Here is a 19,436-nt window from a genome sequence, read left to right as displayed (position 1 = left end):
TTTCTTTCACGTTTTTTGTTGTTGGTGTGTTTAAAATGATGTTCAAACATCCATATTTATAGGAAATTTCGAATCTGGTAGTTGTAATTTTCCTATGAATTTACGACGAAAATTAATTAGGTGGCAAAAAAAAAACGTGTAACACCTACAAAGTTGGTGGATTCAAAATTTTCTCCCTAAATACACGTAAACTATTTCCTCGTAAATAACACGCAAAGTTTACGTCGTATTTACGAAAAAATAGTTTTTCCTCGTAAAATACTCGTTAAATTACATCCACTTTACGACGAAACACTTTTGTCGTTACGTTACGAGGAAATAACGATGACTTTAGTTTTCCACGTAAGTTCCTCGTAAAATCGACGTAAATTTACGAGGATTGTTTTTGTTCGTTTAATTTTTTCGCTAAGCATGTGTTTTCTTGTAGTGTATATTGGTCATCATCTGAAATATACCAGAAAACTCTGAAAACCTAATTAGAACAAAAATTGTTGTGATTCATTTCAAACGCATATGTACAACTCTCAACATATTTCAAATAATAAGAAAATAAATCAATCATGGTTCATGTATTCAAAATCAGAAGCCTAATTAAATCAACGACATGTTAATACTTAGAATATTTCATATTTATTTTTATGCATATAAATTACAAATGACTCCAAAATAATAAATAAGTGAAAATATGTTAACAAATTATTACGATTTAGTTTGGTCATAAATTTTTATATACACATAAAATTTAAAAACATTATTGGTATTTCACACAACTTCAAATCGATAGCAATTTCATGTTTCTTTTCCAAGATAACATATATCAAACCATACATGATTTAAAAAAAATATTATGAGTAAATCAATAAACCAAATTAAATGCAGTTAACAAAATTATTATGATTTAGCCAATTTAGAATCATTTAACAATTATAGTTCGGCTGAGATAAATAAATGCAAACTAACATCTCTTTAAGAGTAAAGTGATAAAAATTAATATTAGTACACCTATATGTAAATTACATAATCATGAGGACAAAAGTGAAAAGAAAATAGTATTTTAAGTTTTTGAATTGTTAAACCAAAATAAAAGGTAAATAGTACTTTAAGTTTTTGAATAGTGAAATTTAAAATTTAACTATTAAAGCTTCAAAATTTGAAAATTTATTGTAGAGCTAAAAGACTCAAAATTTGAGAGTTTGAAAGTTCGTTGGAAATGTTTTTACTACCAAGATTATTAACCACATGTATAAATGAAAAAAAGACTCAAATGTTCTCTATGTTGTGGGGTTAAGAAATTGTCAGACCCCACCCCACATATGAAAACTTTAATATCTTTTCTCAAACTTCAGTCTGAACAGTTTCCCAAGTAACTGTAAGATATATTCGAGATCATCGCAAATTTGATATTTAGGTGCGTCTGTATCGATATTTTCGAATCCACCGTTTCCGGAAGATTATGATTTGTCTTGCCGGACAGTTAGACATGCAGTTTTGGTTAAAGGAACCATAAGGTAAGTTGTTGGGAGTGTTAGATCTGAGTTTAGTTGTAACTCGGTACGAACAGACTTAACTCGATTGTGGATTGTTCAAAGGTGTTTTATTAGATCGGAAAAGAGTAATGGTTTACAAGTACGGAAATAGTCGGAAAAGATGACCGATGCTCGGTGAGCTAGCCAGGAAACTACAAATCGGCAAGAAATACAATGAGCAAAACTTAAGTTTCTAGCCGCCAAGTGTGTTTGTAAAATTCTGGATCCCCTCCCTTGTCGATCCTCTCTTCCTTATATAGATAAACCCGCCAAGTGTGTTCGCCCTAGGTCGTTTCACCCTAATGGGCTTAATTCTTCTCGAACCGAGAAATTGAGCCGAGCTATCGGGCTTTTGAGCCGAGCTGATGCACTTATTTTGTGGAGCTGAGTAAAGTAGTCCAAAGCCGAGCCCGTGCATTTGGTCTAGAGCTGCTTAGCCAATTGATGTCATGGGCCGATTTGATGGGCATGATCCTCTGTTTTATGGGCCTTGTGAAGGGATGCAATAGATCTTTTATAAGGAGGAATATTAATAGTTGGTTATCTGGGTGCATGTACGATTTATTTGTTCTTCTTGGAGTCAGAGGTTTTGTTGGTTTGATGTTTATTTCTGGGTATCGGGTTAACTTGTTCATACCCCCATTTTGTCTGTTTAGTTCTGGTGGTTTAGTTCACTTTGCTTCCCTTGTTTAGGGTTATGTTTCGGGGGAAAAGTGAGTTTCTGCCAGTTTATTTTCGGAGAATTATTATTTTTAACCGGCTATTGTATCTCAAAATTGTATTTCTCCTTTGTGTTAATGAATTCACTAGATGAACAAAAAAAATGTAATTGTCAGACTCATATTTCATTTACAAGTTGACATGCTACATTTGCTACACATGCATGGGTTTAAAAACCTCAACAAATTCACGGGCACCACAATTAACCCATCCACATAGTGTTTGCTCTTTCAACACATCAATGTGGTGCCGGTTGTCCCTGACCATTTTGTTTGCCTAAAATACTTTTTTGCTTGTTCAAATTTTTTGTTGTTTGGTAAGTCCTTTATAAAAAAGACTGTATGTATAGTTTGTTTTGACCAAAAATTGTATATTTTGTTAAGAGTGTTTAACCAGGCTTTCATAGATTTTCCGGTTTCAGTAAACAATAATTAAAACAAAATATTTTTCTAATATAATATAGTTTTGTATATTATGGTATGAGGCTGAATTTTATATCTTCATCCCTATGCTGTTGAACATTAAAAAAAAAAGTATATGTTTAGGTTCTTTAAAATCCAATGAAAATTAAAATTAGTCAAACAAAAAATGATTAGTAAAGAGCTCAGTACTACTACTATCAAGTTTTAGAAATTAAAGAACTCAACCAACTAACTGAGAACTGGTTCCTTAACCAATTAAATAGCACATGCGAATTAATTCGAGACCCAGATCCAGATCCATGCGTTTCTTGATTTCACACATTTATCTTCTCCATTGAAAGAAAAACATTTCCTCCCCAGCTGCAAGAATCTTTGATAAAGCCAAACTTGATGACACGTGGAACCATTATTTCCAATAATATTAAATAATTTAATTTAATTTTTTTGAATCTGGGTTTATTCGAAAAGGGCTTTCGTTTTGTTTCATCATCAGCGCTCCTGAAACGAATCGTTCCAAACACTCTCCTGAATAGACGACGGAGATCTCGAGAGCACCCGCACCCTCGATTCTCTCAAGGTTCGTGCTTCCTCACCACTCGTAAAGGTTTAGACTTTCGTTTTTGTATACCTAGAGCATCTCTGTATTCGTATTCGGATCGTTTAAGCTCCTTCTGGATTAGGTTAATCAATTCCCAATTGTTCTAGATTCAATTTTGAGTAATTCGAGAAAGGGTTATTGCAGATATCTAATCGTTTGGATGACGTTATGCAGAAGCGGAGAATCATCACCGTGAATCCATCATCAGCTTCTGTTGAGATGAGCCACTTCAACAGCAACAATGAGGTTCCTTACTCAACCGTTGTTGATGACGAGACTCCATCTCCATCTCCTAAAGCCACCGACAAGATTCGGAAAGTCTCAATGTTACCACTCATTTTCCTCATATTCTACGAAGTCTCAGGTGGTCCTTTTGGCGTTGAGGACAGCGTGAATGCAGCTGGGCCATTGTTAGCTCTTCTAGGCTTTGTCATCTTCCCTTTCATCTGGAGTATCCCTGAGGCTTTGATCACCGCGGAGATGGGCACAATGTTCCCTGAGAATGGAGGTTACGTTGTGTGGGTCTCCTCTGCTTTGGGACCGTTCTGGGGGTTTCAGCAAGGTTGGATGAAGTGGCTGAGTGGTGTTATAGATAACGCGCTGTATCCTGTTCTGTTTCTTGATTATTTGAAATCAGGGATCCCGGCTTTAGGTAGCGGTTTGCCCAGAGTTGCTGCCATCTTGGTGCTGACTCTTATGCTTACTTACTTGAACTACAGGGGACTAACTATAGTTGGTTGGGCTGCTGTGGCTATGGGTGTGTTCTCCATCCTTCCTTTCGCTGTCATGGGTTTGATTTCGATACCGCAGCTTGAGCCTTCCAGATGGCTTGTGATGGACTTAGGGAACGTGAACTGGAACTTGTACCTCAACACGCTTTTCTGGAACCTTAACTACTGGGATTCGATCAGTACCCTAGCCGGTGAAGTGGAGAACCCGAACCAGACGCTTCCAAAGGCGTTGTACTACGGCGTGATCTTAGTCGCACTTTCTTACATCTTCCCTCTTTTGACTGGAACCGGAGCAATCCCGCTAGAGCGTGAGTTATGGACGGATGGGTACTTCTCTGATGTGGCTAAAGCTCTAGGTGGAGCGTGGTTGAGATGGTGGGTTCAAGCGGCTGCAGCCACTTCAAACATGGGAATGTTTTTAGCCGAGATGAGTAGTGACTCTTTCCAGCTTCTCGGAATGGCTGAGCGTGGTATGCTTCCCGAGTTCTTTGCCAAAAGGTCACGTTACGGGACACCGTTACTAGGGATCCTGTTCTCAGCTTCAGGCGTTGTGCTCTTGTCTTGGCTAAGCTTCCAAGAGATTGTAGCTGCGGAGAATTTGCTCTACTGCTTTGGTATGATCTTGGAGTTTATAGCATTTGTTAGAATGAGGATGAAGCACCCGGCTGCATCGAGACCATACAAGATACCTATCGGAACAGTAGGTTCGATCCTGATGTGTGTCCCTCCAACCTTACTGATCTGTGCGGTTGTAGCACTCTCGTCTCTTAAAGTAGCTGCAGTGAGCTTTGTAATACTGATCATTGGTTTTGTGATGCATCCTTGTCTAAACCATATGGATCGAAAGAAAATTCTCAAGTTCTCCATCAGTTCTGACTTACCAGACCTTCAGCAGGAGACTCGGGAATGCCAAGAAACTCTGATACGTTAGAAGTGTGTTCATCTTTTATGTTTTTAAGTACAGAGCTTGGATAGCCATAGCCACGAAAAACTCGAGTTTGATGGTATGTTGTGTTTATTCACCAGCTTGTTTTAGTCTTAAACACGGTTTTAATAAGATGTGCAATGCTTGTATCTTCTCTTCTTTTTTGGTCGTTGCCATAATCAATGTTTTAGTAAGAAGTTTTAAATTCCTTAATGACTGGAAAGAGACTAGGGATGTTAACTACAGGTTTTTGTTAATTACAAGCTCTATTTTAAACCGATTATAATCAAGGGTTAGGACTGGTAACAAGGTTAGGACTGGTAACAGGGTTAGCCCATTTAATTGAAAAAATATTTCATTTATTTTTGTTCTTAAATTTTAAGGATAAAACTAGAAAAATTAAGATATAATATGATTCTTTTCTTCAATTTGTTGAGCATCAAAATCAAGTTTTTTTGCCAAAATCGCAAAATCGAGTTTTTGCCCTAAAACTAAGAATAAATTTTTTTCGTCAATAACAAAAATTGCGTTTTTCCCCGTCAAAACCTAATTTGAGTTTTTCCACCAAAACCACAAAATCGAGTTTTCTAGCCAAAAACGGAAAATCAAGTTTTTTTCGCCAAAACTACAAAATCGAGTTTCCGCCAAAACCGCAAAATCAAGTTTTTTTGCCAAAACCAAAAATCAAGTTTTTCCGCCAAAACCACAAACCCGAGTTTTCCCGCCAAAACCACAAACCCGAGTTTTCCCGCCAAAATCGTAAACCCGAGCTTTTCCCGCCAAAAACGAAAATTTGAGTTTCCCGCCAAAAACAAAAAGTCAGGTTTTTCGGAAAAAATCACAATTGGGGGTTCCGCCAAAACCGCAAGATCAAGTTTTCCCGCCATAACTTAAAATTGAGTTTTTTCCGGTTTTAGCGAGAAATTTGATTTTGTGGTTTTGGCTGTAATACTCGATTTTTAGTTTTTGGTGGAAAAAACTCAGTTTTCGTTACTCAGTTTTTGTTTTTGACGGGAAAACTCGATTCTTAGTTGCGGGGGAAAACTCGATTTTTAGTTTTTGGCGGAAAAACTCGATTTTCTATTTTAGCTAAAATTTGATTTTCCGTTTTGGCAAAAAAAAATTGATTTTTTTTTTGTTTTTGAAATTTTGACGAAAAAATTCTATTTTGCATTATCTAACAAATTTAAAATTTCAGTATATATTTAAATATTGTATAATAATTGTGTGAATCAAAATTAAATGGTTAAGATTTAAGTAATAGACCTATCAGGACCATCCCTTTTTAAACCCTGTTACATAAATAAGGGTTAGGGCTACAAATGGTTTCACACACGCGGAGTTGAGTCCATATTAACATCCCTAAAAGAGACAAACTTAAAAGAAGCATAATTAGAAAATTCTATCTAGTATCGATGTTGACCATTTCCTTGCCTGACAACACTGTTTTTAAACCCGGACCGAACTAGCGGTCGGACCGGGTTGAACCATGAACCAAAAATAATCCAGATTGGATTAATGCTAAAATCCAATTAAAATTGAACCAGTTAAAAACTCCTATTGAACCGTCAAAAACATGGGAACCGGCGACCTAATGAACCGGACAAACCCCGATTCATATATAAGAAATTTTTTGTTAATGAAACAATTAATTTTTCTTCCTTTTTAAGTAAAAATAAGATTTATTAAAGATTAATAAAGTATCGTCTCTCGTCTTTTTCTTTTGTCGTCTCTAAACTCACAAATTATAAAATTCACAAAGTTTAATATTCACGTCAAGATATTGTTTTGTTTACTTCTCACTTTGTTTAAATTTTATTTCATGATCACTTGTTTTGAAGACTTTAAATAATTGAAAAATTTACGTTTGTGAAATTTGTATTTCAGATTCTAACTTTAACTAATTGTTTTTAAAAAAGTGATGAAGATTTAGAGTGATAAAATCTGTGAATAAAGTTTAAATGTGCTTTTCATATTGATTTTAGATTTTAATTGTTATTTTTAAGTTTTCTACGCATTATGGCTATTTAAACATTTTATTTGATATGGTCTATTTTTTTAAGAATATGCATATTATTTATAAAATATCATTAAATTTAGTTTAACTAAGTAAACCACGAATCGGGTCTGGTTCGTCCACAATGACCCATGACACAAAAAAATTCTGGTTTGCTAGCCGGTCCGGTTTTAAAAACAATGCGTGAAAACAAACTTGGTTGTGTCTCAATCACTTCGTTGGTTCCATCATCACCATCTCAGTCGCTTGTTTATTCAACTCTCTCAAGGATTCGTCCTTCATTATTTTTTTTTATCATAGGGATATGATATGGACAAAATCTTAAAGAACAGAGGACCACACTTTTTTCAGTTCTTTAAAAGATGTGAGTGAGATCTATGAGAGTATGGGACTGTTTTGTCTTCTTCTTAAAACATCCCTCAATCTTTGCAAATCTTGAGACGATAAGCCCTTGATCCTCTCACGGTTAGTGCTTCTTCTCCACCTCTCATTAGAGGTTGGGAATAAGGATAGTTTCTTCCAAGCTCTATCTCGTCTCTTATTGTTTAGTTAATTCAGAAGGGAAGGATAATCACAATGAGAGACTAAAACAACAATGATGTTCCATCGCCTAAAGCAGCAACCAATTCTATAAAGAAAGTTTCCATGATACCACTCGTTTTCCTCATATTCTACGAAGTCTCAGGAGGTCCTTTTGGTGCTGAAGGAATTGTGAATGTAGCAGGTCCACTGTTAGCTCTTCTCGGCTTTATAATCTTCCCGTTCATTTCGTGTATCCCAGAGGCACTAATCACTGCAGAGATGAGCACAATGTTCCCAATAAACGGCGGTGTTGTGGTTTGGGTCTCCTCTGCCTTAGGACCCTTTTGGGGGTTCCAAGTAGGCCGGATGAAATGGCCATGCGGAGTCATCGACAACGCTCTGTATCCTGTCCTCTTCCTCGACTATTTAAAATCCGCTATACCGGTTTTGTCCACCGGTTTGCCTAGAGTTGCCTCCATCTTGATCTTGACTCTATTGCTTACTTACCTAAACTACAGAGGACTAACCATTGTCGGTTGGACCGCGGTTCTTATGGGAGTCTTTTCGATGCTTCCTTTTGCTTCAATGAGTCTCATTTCGATCCCAAACCTCCAGCCTTCGAGATGGCTTGTTACGGACATAGGAGATGTGAACTAGAACTTGTATCTAAACACTCTTTTCTGGAACTTAAACTACTGGGATTCAGTTAGTACACTAGCCGGTGAAGTGGCAAACCCGAAGCAAACACTTCCCAAGGCTTTGTGTTACAGTGTGATCTTTGTAACTCTCTCAAACTTCCTCCCTCTCTTGTCTGGAACCGGGGCTATACCGCTGAACCGCGAGCTATGGACTGACGGTTTTTTAGCTGAAGTTGCGGGAACCATCGGTGGAGGATGGTTGAGAGTGTGGGTTCAAGTGGCTGCAGCTACGTCGAACATGGGAATGTTCATAGCCGAGATGAGTAGTGACTCGTTTCAGCTTCTTGGAATGGCTGAGCTCGGTATGCTGCTTGAGGTTTTCGCCAAAACGTCTCGTTACGGAACACGCCTTTGTTAGGGATTGTGTGCTCAGCTTCAGGTGTTTTGCTCTTGTCTGGATTGAGTTTTCAGGATATTGTGGCTGCAGAGAATATGCCTTACTGCGGTGGAATGGTTTTGGAGTTTGTTGCTTTTGTTAGGATGAGGGTGAAGCATCCGGCTGCGTCGAGACCGTATAAAATACCTGCGGGAACCGTTGGTTCGGTTTTGATATGCGTTCCTCCCATTGTGCTGATATGTTTGGTTGTTGTTTTGTTGACTCTTAAAGTGGCTGTAGTGAGCTTTGTGATGGTGATGGTTGGTTTATTGATGAAACCTTGTTTGGATCATATGGATCGAAAGAGAAGGGTCCAATTCTCAGTCAGTTGCGATTTGCCTGAGTTTCAGAAGGAGAGTCAAGAAATGGAAGAGTCTTTGTTACGTTAGGTCAGAGGAACATGTTTTTTTTCTTATTGTTCTATGTTCAAATGATTGTAGTGTTTGTTTATTGGTCAAGGAAATGGATCCTGTTATTCGGTTTTTGGTTAGTATCGATCAATATTCGGTTAATGAAAGTTTCACTGTAATGAGCTTAAATTTTTTTTGGTTTCAGTTTAAAATCGGTTGAGAAATCAGGTTTTTCGATTAACTTCGATTGAATCCGGTTATTTTGGTTCAAAAAAATTATTTGTTTGGTTCAGAAATGGGCCAATAGGTGAGAAGGCCCATTTTAAATGAGCGGCCCAATATGTAATAGTGAGCTCATTCTCAGATCTACTATCCCTGAAGGGGGATCGAGACGACAAAACTGTTTGGTTGATGTCCGAGAAAAGAACCCTAAACCCCAAAAGAAAATTGCGAGGAGAGGAAAATGAATGGTGTTTCTCGTCATCTTCGAGCTTCTTCACTTCCTTCGTTGATCCGCAGCTATGGTGGAATCAAGTCAGTCTGTCGATTTTCTTGTCAATCAGATGGCTCCTCTGGTTCGTCGTTTCCCCCAATCCTTATCTCTTGTCGATTTTGCTTTGTTCATTTTATGAGTAATGCGACGAACGATGATTGGATCTAGAACAAGTTCAATATTTACCACTGTCATATTCTGAGTTTTTAGCCATGAAGATGTGTAAATTTTTGATTAGTGATTCGTATTAGGAATCTGTATAGTGTCTTCCTGTGGCACAACTATAGTCTGTAGTGGTTCAAAATTGTATATGTTTTGAATGATTGGTTCACTTCATGGATTCTTGAACAGGTGGGAGATTCGGAGAGCAAGGACGAGTTCCTGGAGACTCTGAGAACAAATCTGGCTTACCGGATCCTAATGCTTCCCCCTCCAAAAGTTTCAGTGAAATGAGATCAGGTTTGTTAAACAAGATAGGCGACGGTGGCTACTCTGCTCCTAATGCACCTCCTACCTTCAGAAATCCTCTGAGATCACGCTTACCAAACACCTTACCTTCTCAATCCGGTCAGATGAATCAAGAAGGCTTACCAAACACTGGAGGAACCGGATTCTCTGCACCCAGCTACCAAAGCTTCACTCAGTCTAACCTTCTCAAGGACAACTTCCGCACCGGTGGGATCTCAAAAGACCTGGACTTTGTTAGAGGAGTAATAGAGGACGATGAAGGACGTAGAGCCACAGGGCTCTTCTCTCATTTCCATCGTCCAAACCTCGAGACCAACGCTGACATCATTCACATCAAGCTGCTGCGGAACAACACTTTTGTCACGGTTACTGACTCCAAGGGGAACGTCAAATGCAAGGCTACGTCTGGTAGTTTGCCTGATCTGAAAGGCGGACGGAAGATGACGAGTTACACGGCTGATGCGACCGCTGAGAACATTGGGAGGAGAGTTAAGGCTATGGGTCTGAAGTCTGTGGTGGTTAAGGTGAATGGGTTTACTCATTTCAAGAAGAAGAGAAACGCTATTGTGGCGTTCAGAAGCGGTTACTCTAATTCAAGGAATGATCAGAATCCTATAGTGTACATCGAGGACACTACTAGGAAAGCTCATAATGGTTGCAGATTGCCAAGGAAACGTCGGGTGTGAGGAAAAAGGAAACATGTTTGCAGATTTGCTTTTGTTGTTCTTTTATGGTCACTAGAGAAACCATTTCTTTTTGCAAATTGTCTCTTTCTTTGGTTGTTACTTTCAAATCCTGATGAAAGTTGGGGTTGAATCATATCGATTGCTTAATAAACCGGAAATCTAAAACCGGATCCGCATTTTTCTGTCTGATCAATCTATTTGAGTATGTTAAAATCCTTGCACACTTCTCAACCTCTTCTTGTCATCCACATTGATTAATAAATCAAGAAGCAGGACTAGCTCCACGCTGCAACATGCAGCCAAAAACCTATACAACCGTGGCTTGCAAGAAATGGTCAAACCCCTAAATAACGCATATTTTCCAAAATATTTTAAATCTCTGATAACGCCCAGTAAGTAGTCCTGGCAAGGTTTCTGTGTTATCCATCGATTACAAATTAGTTTTAACTTAAAATAGAAATAAGCTCACAAACTCGTTGATATAGTTTTTGAAGAACACGTTGACATAGATAAAAACATACTAATTTATACAATTGCGAATCCCAATTCCACCTTGATGACATCAAATACGATACTCATTTTTCTTTGCTAGATACAATACACTTGAGAAGTCACACAATAGGCTCATGGTACAATAATTCTTTCTTTACAAAGAAATTTTTATTTGCTAACATGTGAACTATTTTATATTATTTCTGTGTATTCAACTCTTATCGGATGCAAATATTCATAAATTTCCTATGACGCATCATCTGATAACTAACTCTTATGACATGATCCAATTCTACCACGATGTGATACCAAATATACAATATCAGTATTTGTATATGTTAAAATCTTTATTATTTTCTTGCAAAGCTTCTCTTTGTTTATGTAGGTGAATCAATTTTTAAATGATGAATTTATTCGTTGTAAAATTCGCTGACGATTTCTCATTTTTTCTCATTTGATAGTCTTCAAAACCGGAAATGTTTTCTCCTCGATCATGGATCCATTCTTAAAATCCTTGTCGTAAGTTGGAGAAATCCAAATCAAATACATGAAACTTTTTATTGTGAAATCCTTGACGGAATAAAGCCAAAACATATATCATTGGATAGGTGTTAGATAATGGTTGGAAATGGATTTTTATATTTAAGCAAAAAAAAGAGATTTTTTTTTTTTTTTTTTTTGTCAATGATTCATTCATTCAATAAGGTTCTAGCCAAAAGACTAGGAAAATGGACAATAGAGTATTATGATAAAAATAAAAAAGAAAGCAACAACAACATCAATAGATGCCACCACGAATGAAAATTCCAAAACGTAGAAGAGAAGGATAATCGGGCCTTTAACTGGCACAACCTCCTGAACATCCGTAGGAACCAACTAATAAGGTTCAGCATTCAGCGCTTCAGTTGTAACGGAGGACGAGAGCCAACTAGGACCACCCATCGCCATGTAAGATTGAAGTCTTTGGTCTCTAGTAATACTCTCTGCAACTTGCAAAGCAATGGAGTTGGTCTCTCTGTGACTTGATACCACTTGACAGTGGTCAAAGAGATGCAAGGATCGTAAAATTCTTGAAATGCCATATGATAGTGGAGAGGGACTCGTAGGAGAGAACACTGCTTCCATTAATGCATCAGAGGATAACTCAAAGATTACTCTCTTGACATGAATGTCATGGAGCGCTTCCATTGCCCACCAAAGCGTCTGTAGTTCAGCTTCCAGCGCAGACGTTATAGGAGCGAAGGCCCGTCTGCTATGTGCAAGAGGTACACCAGAAGAGTCTCGTAGTATCCAAGCAGAACCCAAATTTTGGAAAGAGTCAACCCAGTAAGATACCCCGTGATCTAAGGCCTTGTTTCACAGCTAAAGCCCCCGAGAGTGCTCTCCACATGAAGTGACGGATCTTAGGAGTAGTCTTCGTTTTCCAGAGGTCTTGCCAAAGCCTCTTTTCTATGGGAGGAAGAGAAGGGCCTGGCGGATCCTGTTGAAGCTCTAAGGTTTCCGCAAGTTTGTAACTTTTTCCAAGCCACCCACGGGATCTTCTTCTTGTTGGAACCAGAACTCCACCATAATTCCATCATTGCGCTTGTTAACTTCGCACACACATCCTTCGAAAGTTTAAAACAAGACATCGCATAGATAGGTAGTGCTAAGGCCACTGATTTCAACAAGACTTCTTTCCCGCCTTGGGAGAGTGATTTCGCGAACCAACCCTGCAGCCTTCCCTGGAATTTTTCTTTAATAAAACTTAGGAGTTTGATCTTAGAACCACTAAAGCACTCTGGTAATCCAAGGTAAGAACCTTCTCCCCCTTCCTGATCAATACCCAAAACTTCTTTGATCTCAATTTTCGATTCCTCAGGAACCCTGGAACCAAAGATAACAGAAGATTTCTGTAGTTTGATGATCTGACCCGACGCTTCCTCATACGCCTTCAGACAAGCCATAATCTCCGAAGCCTCACTTCTATTCGCATGGCACAGAAGGAGACTATCATCTGCGAAAAGAAGATGGTGCACAGATGGCCCTGTGGAAGAGAGCTTGATACCTTTTATACGACCGGCTGCCTCTGCAGAGTTAAGACACGAGACAAGTGCCTTGGCGCAGATTATAAATAAGAATGGCAAGAGAGGGTCGCCTTGACGGATACCTCTTTCAGGTCTGATGAAACCATGAGAAGTGCCATTGAGTAGTACCGAGAAGGATACTGAGTTGACGCAGGCCATGATCCATCTTATCCAGACTCTATCAAATCCCAGCTTCTCCATGAGAACCTCTAGAAAATTCCATTCGACACGATCATAAGCCTTAGACATGTCGGTTTTGATGGCCATACATTCCTCAGAAACTTTAGGATTGGTACGCAACCCATGGACCATTTCATGGGCAATGAGGATGTTGTCGGAGATCAGTCTACCAGACACGAAGGCACCCTGTGTTTCCGATATGATATTTGGCAAAATATGTTTCAATCGATTGCATAAAATCTTTGAGATGATTTTATACTGAACTGAACACAAACTGATGGGGCGGAGATCCTGCATCTTAGTCGGCTTAGTGATTTTCGAAAGAAGGCTCAGTTGAGTATGGTTCCAACCATCAGGCATGACTGCAGTACTGGAGAAACAACTGATCTTTACAGTAAGTTGAGGACCCACAATATGCCAAAATTTCTGATAAAAAACTCCAGTAAGACCATCTTCTCCAGGGGCGCTACTTCCTTTGACACTGAAAGCAGCTTTTCTGATTTCCTCGGGAGATATAGGTGCTGTAAGCCGAGCATTCATCTCCTCAGACACCCGACTATTAAGGCCCTGAAATACAGATTCCAGGTCAAAGGGGTTGGAACTTCTAAAGAGATCACGGTAGTACTCTAAGGCAATGTTTCCTTTCGAGCCTTCCGTGAAGTGTTCCTGTCCCAAGTCATCCAATAGCATAAGGATACGATTCTGAAGGCGTTTTCCTTTTACGCAGTTATGGAAAAACATTGTGTTGAGATCACCCGAGCGTAGCCAGTCCTCACGGCATTTCTGTCTCCAGTAAAGCTCCTCCTCACGAATAGCCTCTGCTAACTCGATTTTCAACTTTTTCATGAAGTAGAAGGAAGGGTTTCGTTTTGATACTTCTTTCTCAAACTCTCCTTGCAAACGTATGATCTTGGTCCTCGTGTTAGTATCAACTTTCCTCTTCCACTTCAAGATACTACTTCTGCAATGACCAATGCGGTCCATTGTACTGCTCGTATCATGCTCTGTAGATCCCCAACTTTGTTTCACCACTTCTTCGATACCTGGCTTATTAATCAAGCGTTCATAAAAGAAAAACCGGTTGCGACTTGGATCATCTTTTTCTAGAGCAATACAAATTCTGATCGGCCGATGATCAGAAGCCCACAACTCCATATATTCCATATTAGATCGTGGAAATAAAGAAAACAACTCACTATTCCCAAAGCTCCGATCCAATCTGCACTGGACCCAAACATGGTCCCTAACTCCAGTCCAGGAGAGGCAGTTTTCTGTATAGCAGAGTTCTTTTATCTTGCAGTTCTCTGCCATGTTCCTGAAGTTCCAGAAGCTGGTGTCACTGCGGATAGAACCTCCCACCTTTTCCTCATTCGACATGAGTTCATTGAAATCACCAGCTAAGATCCAAGCCTCATCCCTAACCAGACATATATCAATGAGGCGTTCCCATACTTCCTGTCATCTAGCAGTAACCGGATCACCGTAGACGCATGTTAAGTAAAACTTTATCGACCCCAACCCCACTTTCAGGTCAATGATTCTTTTGTCACTCGATAGAACTGAAACCGAGTAACTGTCCTTCCATAAAACCGCCAGTCCCCCACTTAACTCAACTGGCTCCACAGTAATAAGATGATCGTAACCCAAACTTTGTTGCACACCCTTCATGTAAACAAACTTTTGCTTTGTTTCCATCAAAAATAAAAAATCCAGAAAATATTTCCTGCGAAACACCCGGAGTTGTTGAACTGTCTCAGGACTTCTTGCCCCTTGACAGTTCCAGCAGAATATACTCATTGGGGAAGCAGCGGCTTCAATACGGAAGCCACCGAAGAATCTGTACGTTTTGGGGTTTTGTTGTCTGGGTAAGAGACAGGGGAACTCTGTTTCCTCTTTGCACTGTGTAATGGAGACTGAGGGATGTCCACTCCAGAAGCAGGAGCAGGCGCGATGATCAATTTTGGCGTGGTCTTTCGTTTCCATGATGAAGGACGCTTCCGCTGTGTCTTGCCTGCCTTTAGATTTCCAGAGACTCGCCCCTCCGAAGAAGGGCCAAACTGAAAACCCGTCGAAATGTGTGCAAGTACAGAGACAGTAGCAGAGAAGTTATCAGAAGATTCAGCTTCCTCTTCTCTAATGGTAATACCTCGAGAATGTGAGTTAGAGTTCTCAAAGCCTAACTTCAGCACCGGGATTATCTCAGACCCATCGGGGTAGTAGTAAACATGGCCTTTCCCTTTGTCAACCTCATTTGTGATTTTTGTTAAACGAATACTTGACTCCCTAGCATTGTCTGCAATTCCTTGCCGAACACGCTGAATACGAGCAAGACGTTCTATCTCATTTGAATGAGAAATGTACATCATCGCCATTTTCTGTTCCTCCTTCGATAGCTCAGGGAACAAGGGAGGGAAACCCGGCGGTCCTTCCAAAGGTGCAACATGCACCTGACGTTGAGGCACAACACTTGAGGGACCAACTTTAGCATTAACATTTGGTCTCTCCCCCGACTTAGCCAATCCAAACCCTTTTTTGAGAAGAGGACATTTTATTTTCTCATGGGTTAAGCGGAGACAATGAAAACACCTCTTGTGTATTTTCTCATACTCATACTCAATTTTGACAGTACCTCCTGAGAGAATAGAGAGCTCCCTATACGCCTTAACTGGATTGTCAACATTGAATGTGATCTTGGCACGAACATAGTCTTTAAAGTGAGAGACTTTGGGATCAAAAGCAATCTCCTCCACCTTGCCTATCTCCTTGGCAAGCATATACATTGTACTAGAAGTAAAGTGGTTCACTGGGATATTACGCATACGGATCCAGATTTCCAACGATCCAAGAAAGTTCTCCTGGGGAGATGCAGTCCATCTTTCCAAAACTATGGTCCAATGGTTATAAGACCATGGGCGATCCTTTAACACTGTTTGGAGATCTTCCTCCCTTTGAAATATGAACTGAAAGCGGTCCCGAGAGAGAGCAATACCTCGGACCCTTCCATAGACTCTCCAAGCCGTTGGCATGTAGTCGATCATTCGAGCCATGGACTGAAAATCAGGGTTAAGCAAGCGACCCAACAGGCTCGTGGCGTTCTCATCACACACTGTGAACTGAGGACTGTCCGGTAATACTAGCGGAGCTTCATCCTCAATAGACATGGCACCAATAGCTTTGTGAAGTTGATCAGCCATGATAAGAGTATACAGAAACTTGTGTGCGGCGGAGCTAAACGGGAGAAGCGAATTTTTTGGAAGCAGGTTAAACGTAATTGAAGTAAAATTACCATGAATAGGGGAAAATTCTGCTATGATTTTTTGGGAAATCATCAAAAAAAAAAAAAAAGGAAAACTTGGTCAACACGGAAGATTTAAGGGAAGTAAAAGGTAGGAGCGGGAAAGCAAGATGCTCTTGATAGTGGTGAATATTTGTGAAAAAGGAAACAAAAAGAATGATTCCAAAAGGGATACCGTGACTAGCTTGCCGGAAAAATACACCACTCACTACGAAGGTAAGAAAATAATTCCAAAAAGAAAAGAAAGTAAGACAAAAAAAGTGACCGGAAATCGCCACAAAAGTGACCGGAAATCGCCACAAAAAAGTGTCTTGAGACTTAGAGAGTCCAGTTTTATTGGTCAATATTTTTTGAAAAAAAAAAGAAAGAGATTTTTGTAAAGAGAAATAAAAAGAACAATATTTGAAAATTGAAACGTTCAAATCATTTCTTGATGTTATTAGAAAAATAAGAACGTAATTACAAACAAAAGATTAAAAAGGCCAAAAATAAAGCCAATGTTGGAGCTGACGTTGGCCCAAAGTCATTGCAGAAAGGTGGTTTTAATCACTTTTGGTAATTTGAGAGAGACGATGCGGTTTCAGAAACGTTTTAGGCTTATAGTCCAAATAAAAATTTATCATTACGTGCTTTCCATATATCATATAAATAATGAGAAAATCCGTGTAACACCACATAATAGGAAATAGGTTTCTATAAATATTTAAGTGATGGCAACCCAAAACAACTAGAAAAAAATGAAGAAAAATCTAATAGACAGTTCGCCCTAATTTTTTTCTCTTCTATCCTTTAAAAGCCTCCTCCGCCGTTCGATGTTTTGCGATAAATTTTCGATAACATTTCTCTGGTGTTGTATCCCTTTAGCTTTCTTCTGTGTCTTTATGTCTTACCGTTTTGATCTATCTTTTTCTTTAATACTGGGTAACAATTACACCATCATATAATCTCTAATTCTATTAATCAACTGCAACATATGCGATACTGATGAACGTTATTGTGGCGTTCAGAAGCGGTTACTCCAATTCAAAGAATTATCAGAATCCTATAGTGTACATCGAGGACACTACTAGGAAAGCTCATAATGGTTGCAGATTGCCAAGGAAACGTCGGGTGTGAGAAAAAAGGGAAACGTGTTTGCAAATTTGCTTTTGTTGTTCTTCTATGGTTACTAGAGAAACCATTTCTTTTTGCAAATTGTCTCTTTGTTTGGTTATTACTATAAAATCCTGATGAAATTTGGGGTTGAATCTTATCGATTGCGTAATAAACCGAATATTTTAAAACCGGATCCACATTTTTTGTCTGATCAATCTATTTGAGTATGTGACAAATAGAACTCAAAACACAACTGGATTAAACAAGGTTCGTACACAATCTTAGATGATGGGACCCTGGCCACAGTGATGAGTGGAATGCAAGAAGACATGTTACAGTCCATGCACACTTCTAAACCTCTTCTAGTCATCTACACTGATTAATAACTCAAGAAGCAGGACTAGCTCCACGCTGCAACGTGCAGCCAAAAACTTGTACAACCGTAGCTTGCAAGAAATGGTCAAACCCTAAATAACTCAGCTTTTCCACAATATTTTAATTCTCTTACGACTCCCATGTACGTTTCATCGGAGTCCTGGTAAGGTTACTGTGTTGTTCCTCGATTACAAATTAGTTTAACTTAACATAAGAATCAAACTTACAAAGTCGTTGATATAGTTTTTGAAGAACTCAGTCGACACAGATAAGAACATATGAATTTATACAATTGAGAATCTCAAATTCCACCTTGATAACATCAAATACGATCTACTACTTAAGTCATGCAAACCCATGCTTTGCCATGCGAGTGGTGCTCCCAAGGAAATCCACGGATTCCTCAAACTTCATGACCAAAACTACATTGGTTAGAATATCAGCGAAATTATTCACATTTATATCACCTTGAACAATAATATTTCTAATGAAGTGCAACTTTAATACTCTATGCTAATGTGTTTATTCTTCTCGCCATACACATTTTTCTTTGCTAGACACAATACACTTTGAGAGACAACAATAAGCTCATGGTACGATAATTCTTTCTTTACAAGTAAATTTTTATTGGCTAACATGTGAAATATTTATATTCTTTCTTTGTATTCAACTCTTATCGAATGCAAATATTCATAAATTTCCGATGACGCATCATCTGATAACTAACTCTATGAAATGATTCATTTCTTCCACGAGGTGATACCAAATATACAATATCAATATTTTGTTATGAACCAGATTGTGGATGACTCATAACCAAAGGATTATGATTTGTAATCTTTCCATTTATTTATGACGGTGTAATCTCTTATATAAGGAACCTCTATGTTATGAATAAAGATAGACTTTTCCATTACTTTCATAACACGTTTTCAACACGAAACTCTAAATCCCTAAGCTAATACCCAAATCGAAAAACCCTAAAACCCTAACCCTAGCCGGCGATCCGACGAACCCTAAACCCCGATCGCGTCTCTTATTCCCGCATCTGTTCCAGCTCGCGTCCCCGATCAGCTTCAGCCCAAGGCGTTCTTGATCCTAGCTCAGACGTTTGCGACCCGAGAGCAGCTCCCGCACGCGACCTCTTCCTCGTTCGCGACAGCATCAGACAGCTCACGTCCCGTTCGTGTCCATCTTGCGGCTCAACTCCTTTGGTGGTCCGATTCAACAATCATCTAAGGTTAAAAGGTATTTCAAAACCTAAGAACTCATAATCGAACATAGATTGATTGATAAAGAATGAAACCCTAAAACTCTAATCTTTATGAATCAAAACCATAGGGTAATAGATCAAAAATCCTAATTGAGTAAATCGAAGCTCTAAAAGTTCGATACCCCAAA

General features: G+C 38.9%; 4 protein-coding genes across 6 annotated transcripts; 3 read left to right on the top strand and 1 right to left on the bottom strand.

The window, feature by feature from the left end:
- The first annotated feature begins 3,009 nt into the window (after positions 1-3,009).
- Positions 3,010-5,130, top strand: LOC106295952 (probable polyamine transporter At1g31830). 2 transcript variants are annotated; one of them, XM_013731968.1, is made up of 2 exons: positions 3,010-3,245; positions 3,441-5,130. In XM_013731968.1, exon 2 carries the CDS (start codon positions 3,486-3,488, stop codon positions 4,926-4,928), a length of 1,443 nt encoding a protein of 480 aa, XP_013587422.1. In that variant the 5' UTR covers positions 3,010-3,245; positions 3,441-3,485; the 3' UTR covers positions 4,929-5,130. The 2 variants fall into 2 exon arrangements, with proteins under 2 accessions (XP_013587422.1, XP_013587421.1); XM_013731967.1 differs by having other exon boundaries at positions 3,024-3,245; positions 3,411-5,130.
- Positions 5,131-7,425: 2,295 nt separating this feature from the next.
- On the top strand, positions 7,426-9,017 carry LOC106344110 (probable polyamine transporter At1g31820). Its single transcript, XM_013783497.1, is given in 2 exon segments — positions 7,426-8,502; positions 8,505-9,017. Coding segments are annotated over 2 exon segments (1,407 nt in total). The 5' UTR covers positions 7,426-7,515; the 3' UTR covers positions 8,925-9,017.
- Positions 9,018-9,278: 261 nt separating this feature from the next.
- On the top strand, positions 9,279-17,686 carry LOC106343568 (probable ribosomal protein S11, mitochondrial). 2 transcript variants are annotated; one of them, XM_013782819.1, is made up of 3 exons: positions 9,279-9,460; positions 9,730-10,557; positions 17,659-17,686. In XM_013782819.1, exons 1-2 carry the CDS (start codon positions 9,349-9,351, stop codon positions 10,530-10,532), a joined length of 915 nt encoding a protein of 304 aa, XP_013638273.1. In that variant the 5' UTR covers positions 9,279-9,348; the 3' UTR covers positions 10,533-10,557; positions 17,659-17,686. The 2 variants fall into 2 exon arrangements, with proteins under 2 accessions (XP_013638273.1, XP_013638272.1); XM_013782818.1 differs by lacking the exon at positions 17,659-17,686 and having other exon boundaries at positions 9,730-10,716.
- Positions 15,064-16,464, bottom strand: LOC106344771. Its single transcript, XM_013784081.1, has one exon. It carries the CDS (start codon positions 16,462-16,464, stop codon positions 15,064-15,066), a length of 1,401 nt encoding a protein of 466 aa, XP_013639535.1.
- Positions 17,687-19,436: the final 1,750 nt, after the last annotated feature.

This window comes from Brassica oleracea, chromosome C5 (genome assembly GCF_000695525.1).
Source record: "Brassica oleracea var. oleracea cultivar TO1000 chromosome C5, BOL, whole genome shotgun sequence".
Classification (NCBI taxonomy): domain Eukaryota; kingdom Viridiplantae; phylum Streptophyta; class Magnoliopsida; order Brassicales; family Brassicaceae; genus Brassica; species Brassica oleracea.
This window is presented reverse-complemented; position numbering and strand designations above follow the sequence as displayed.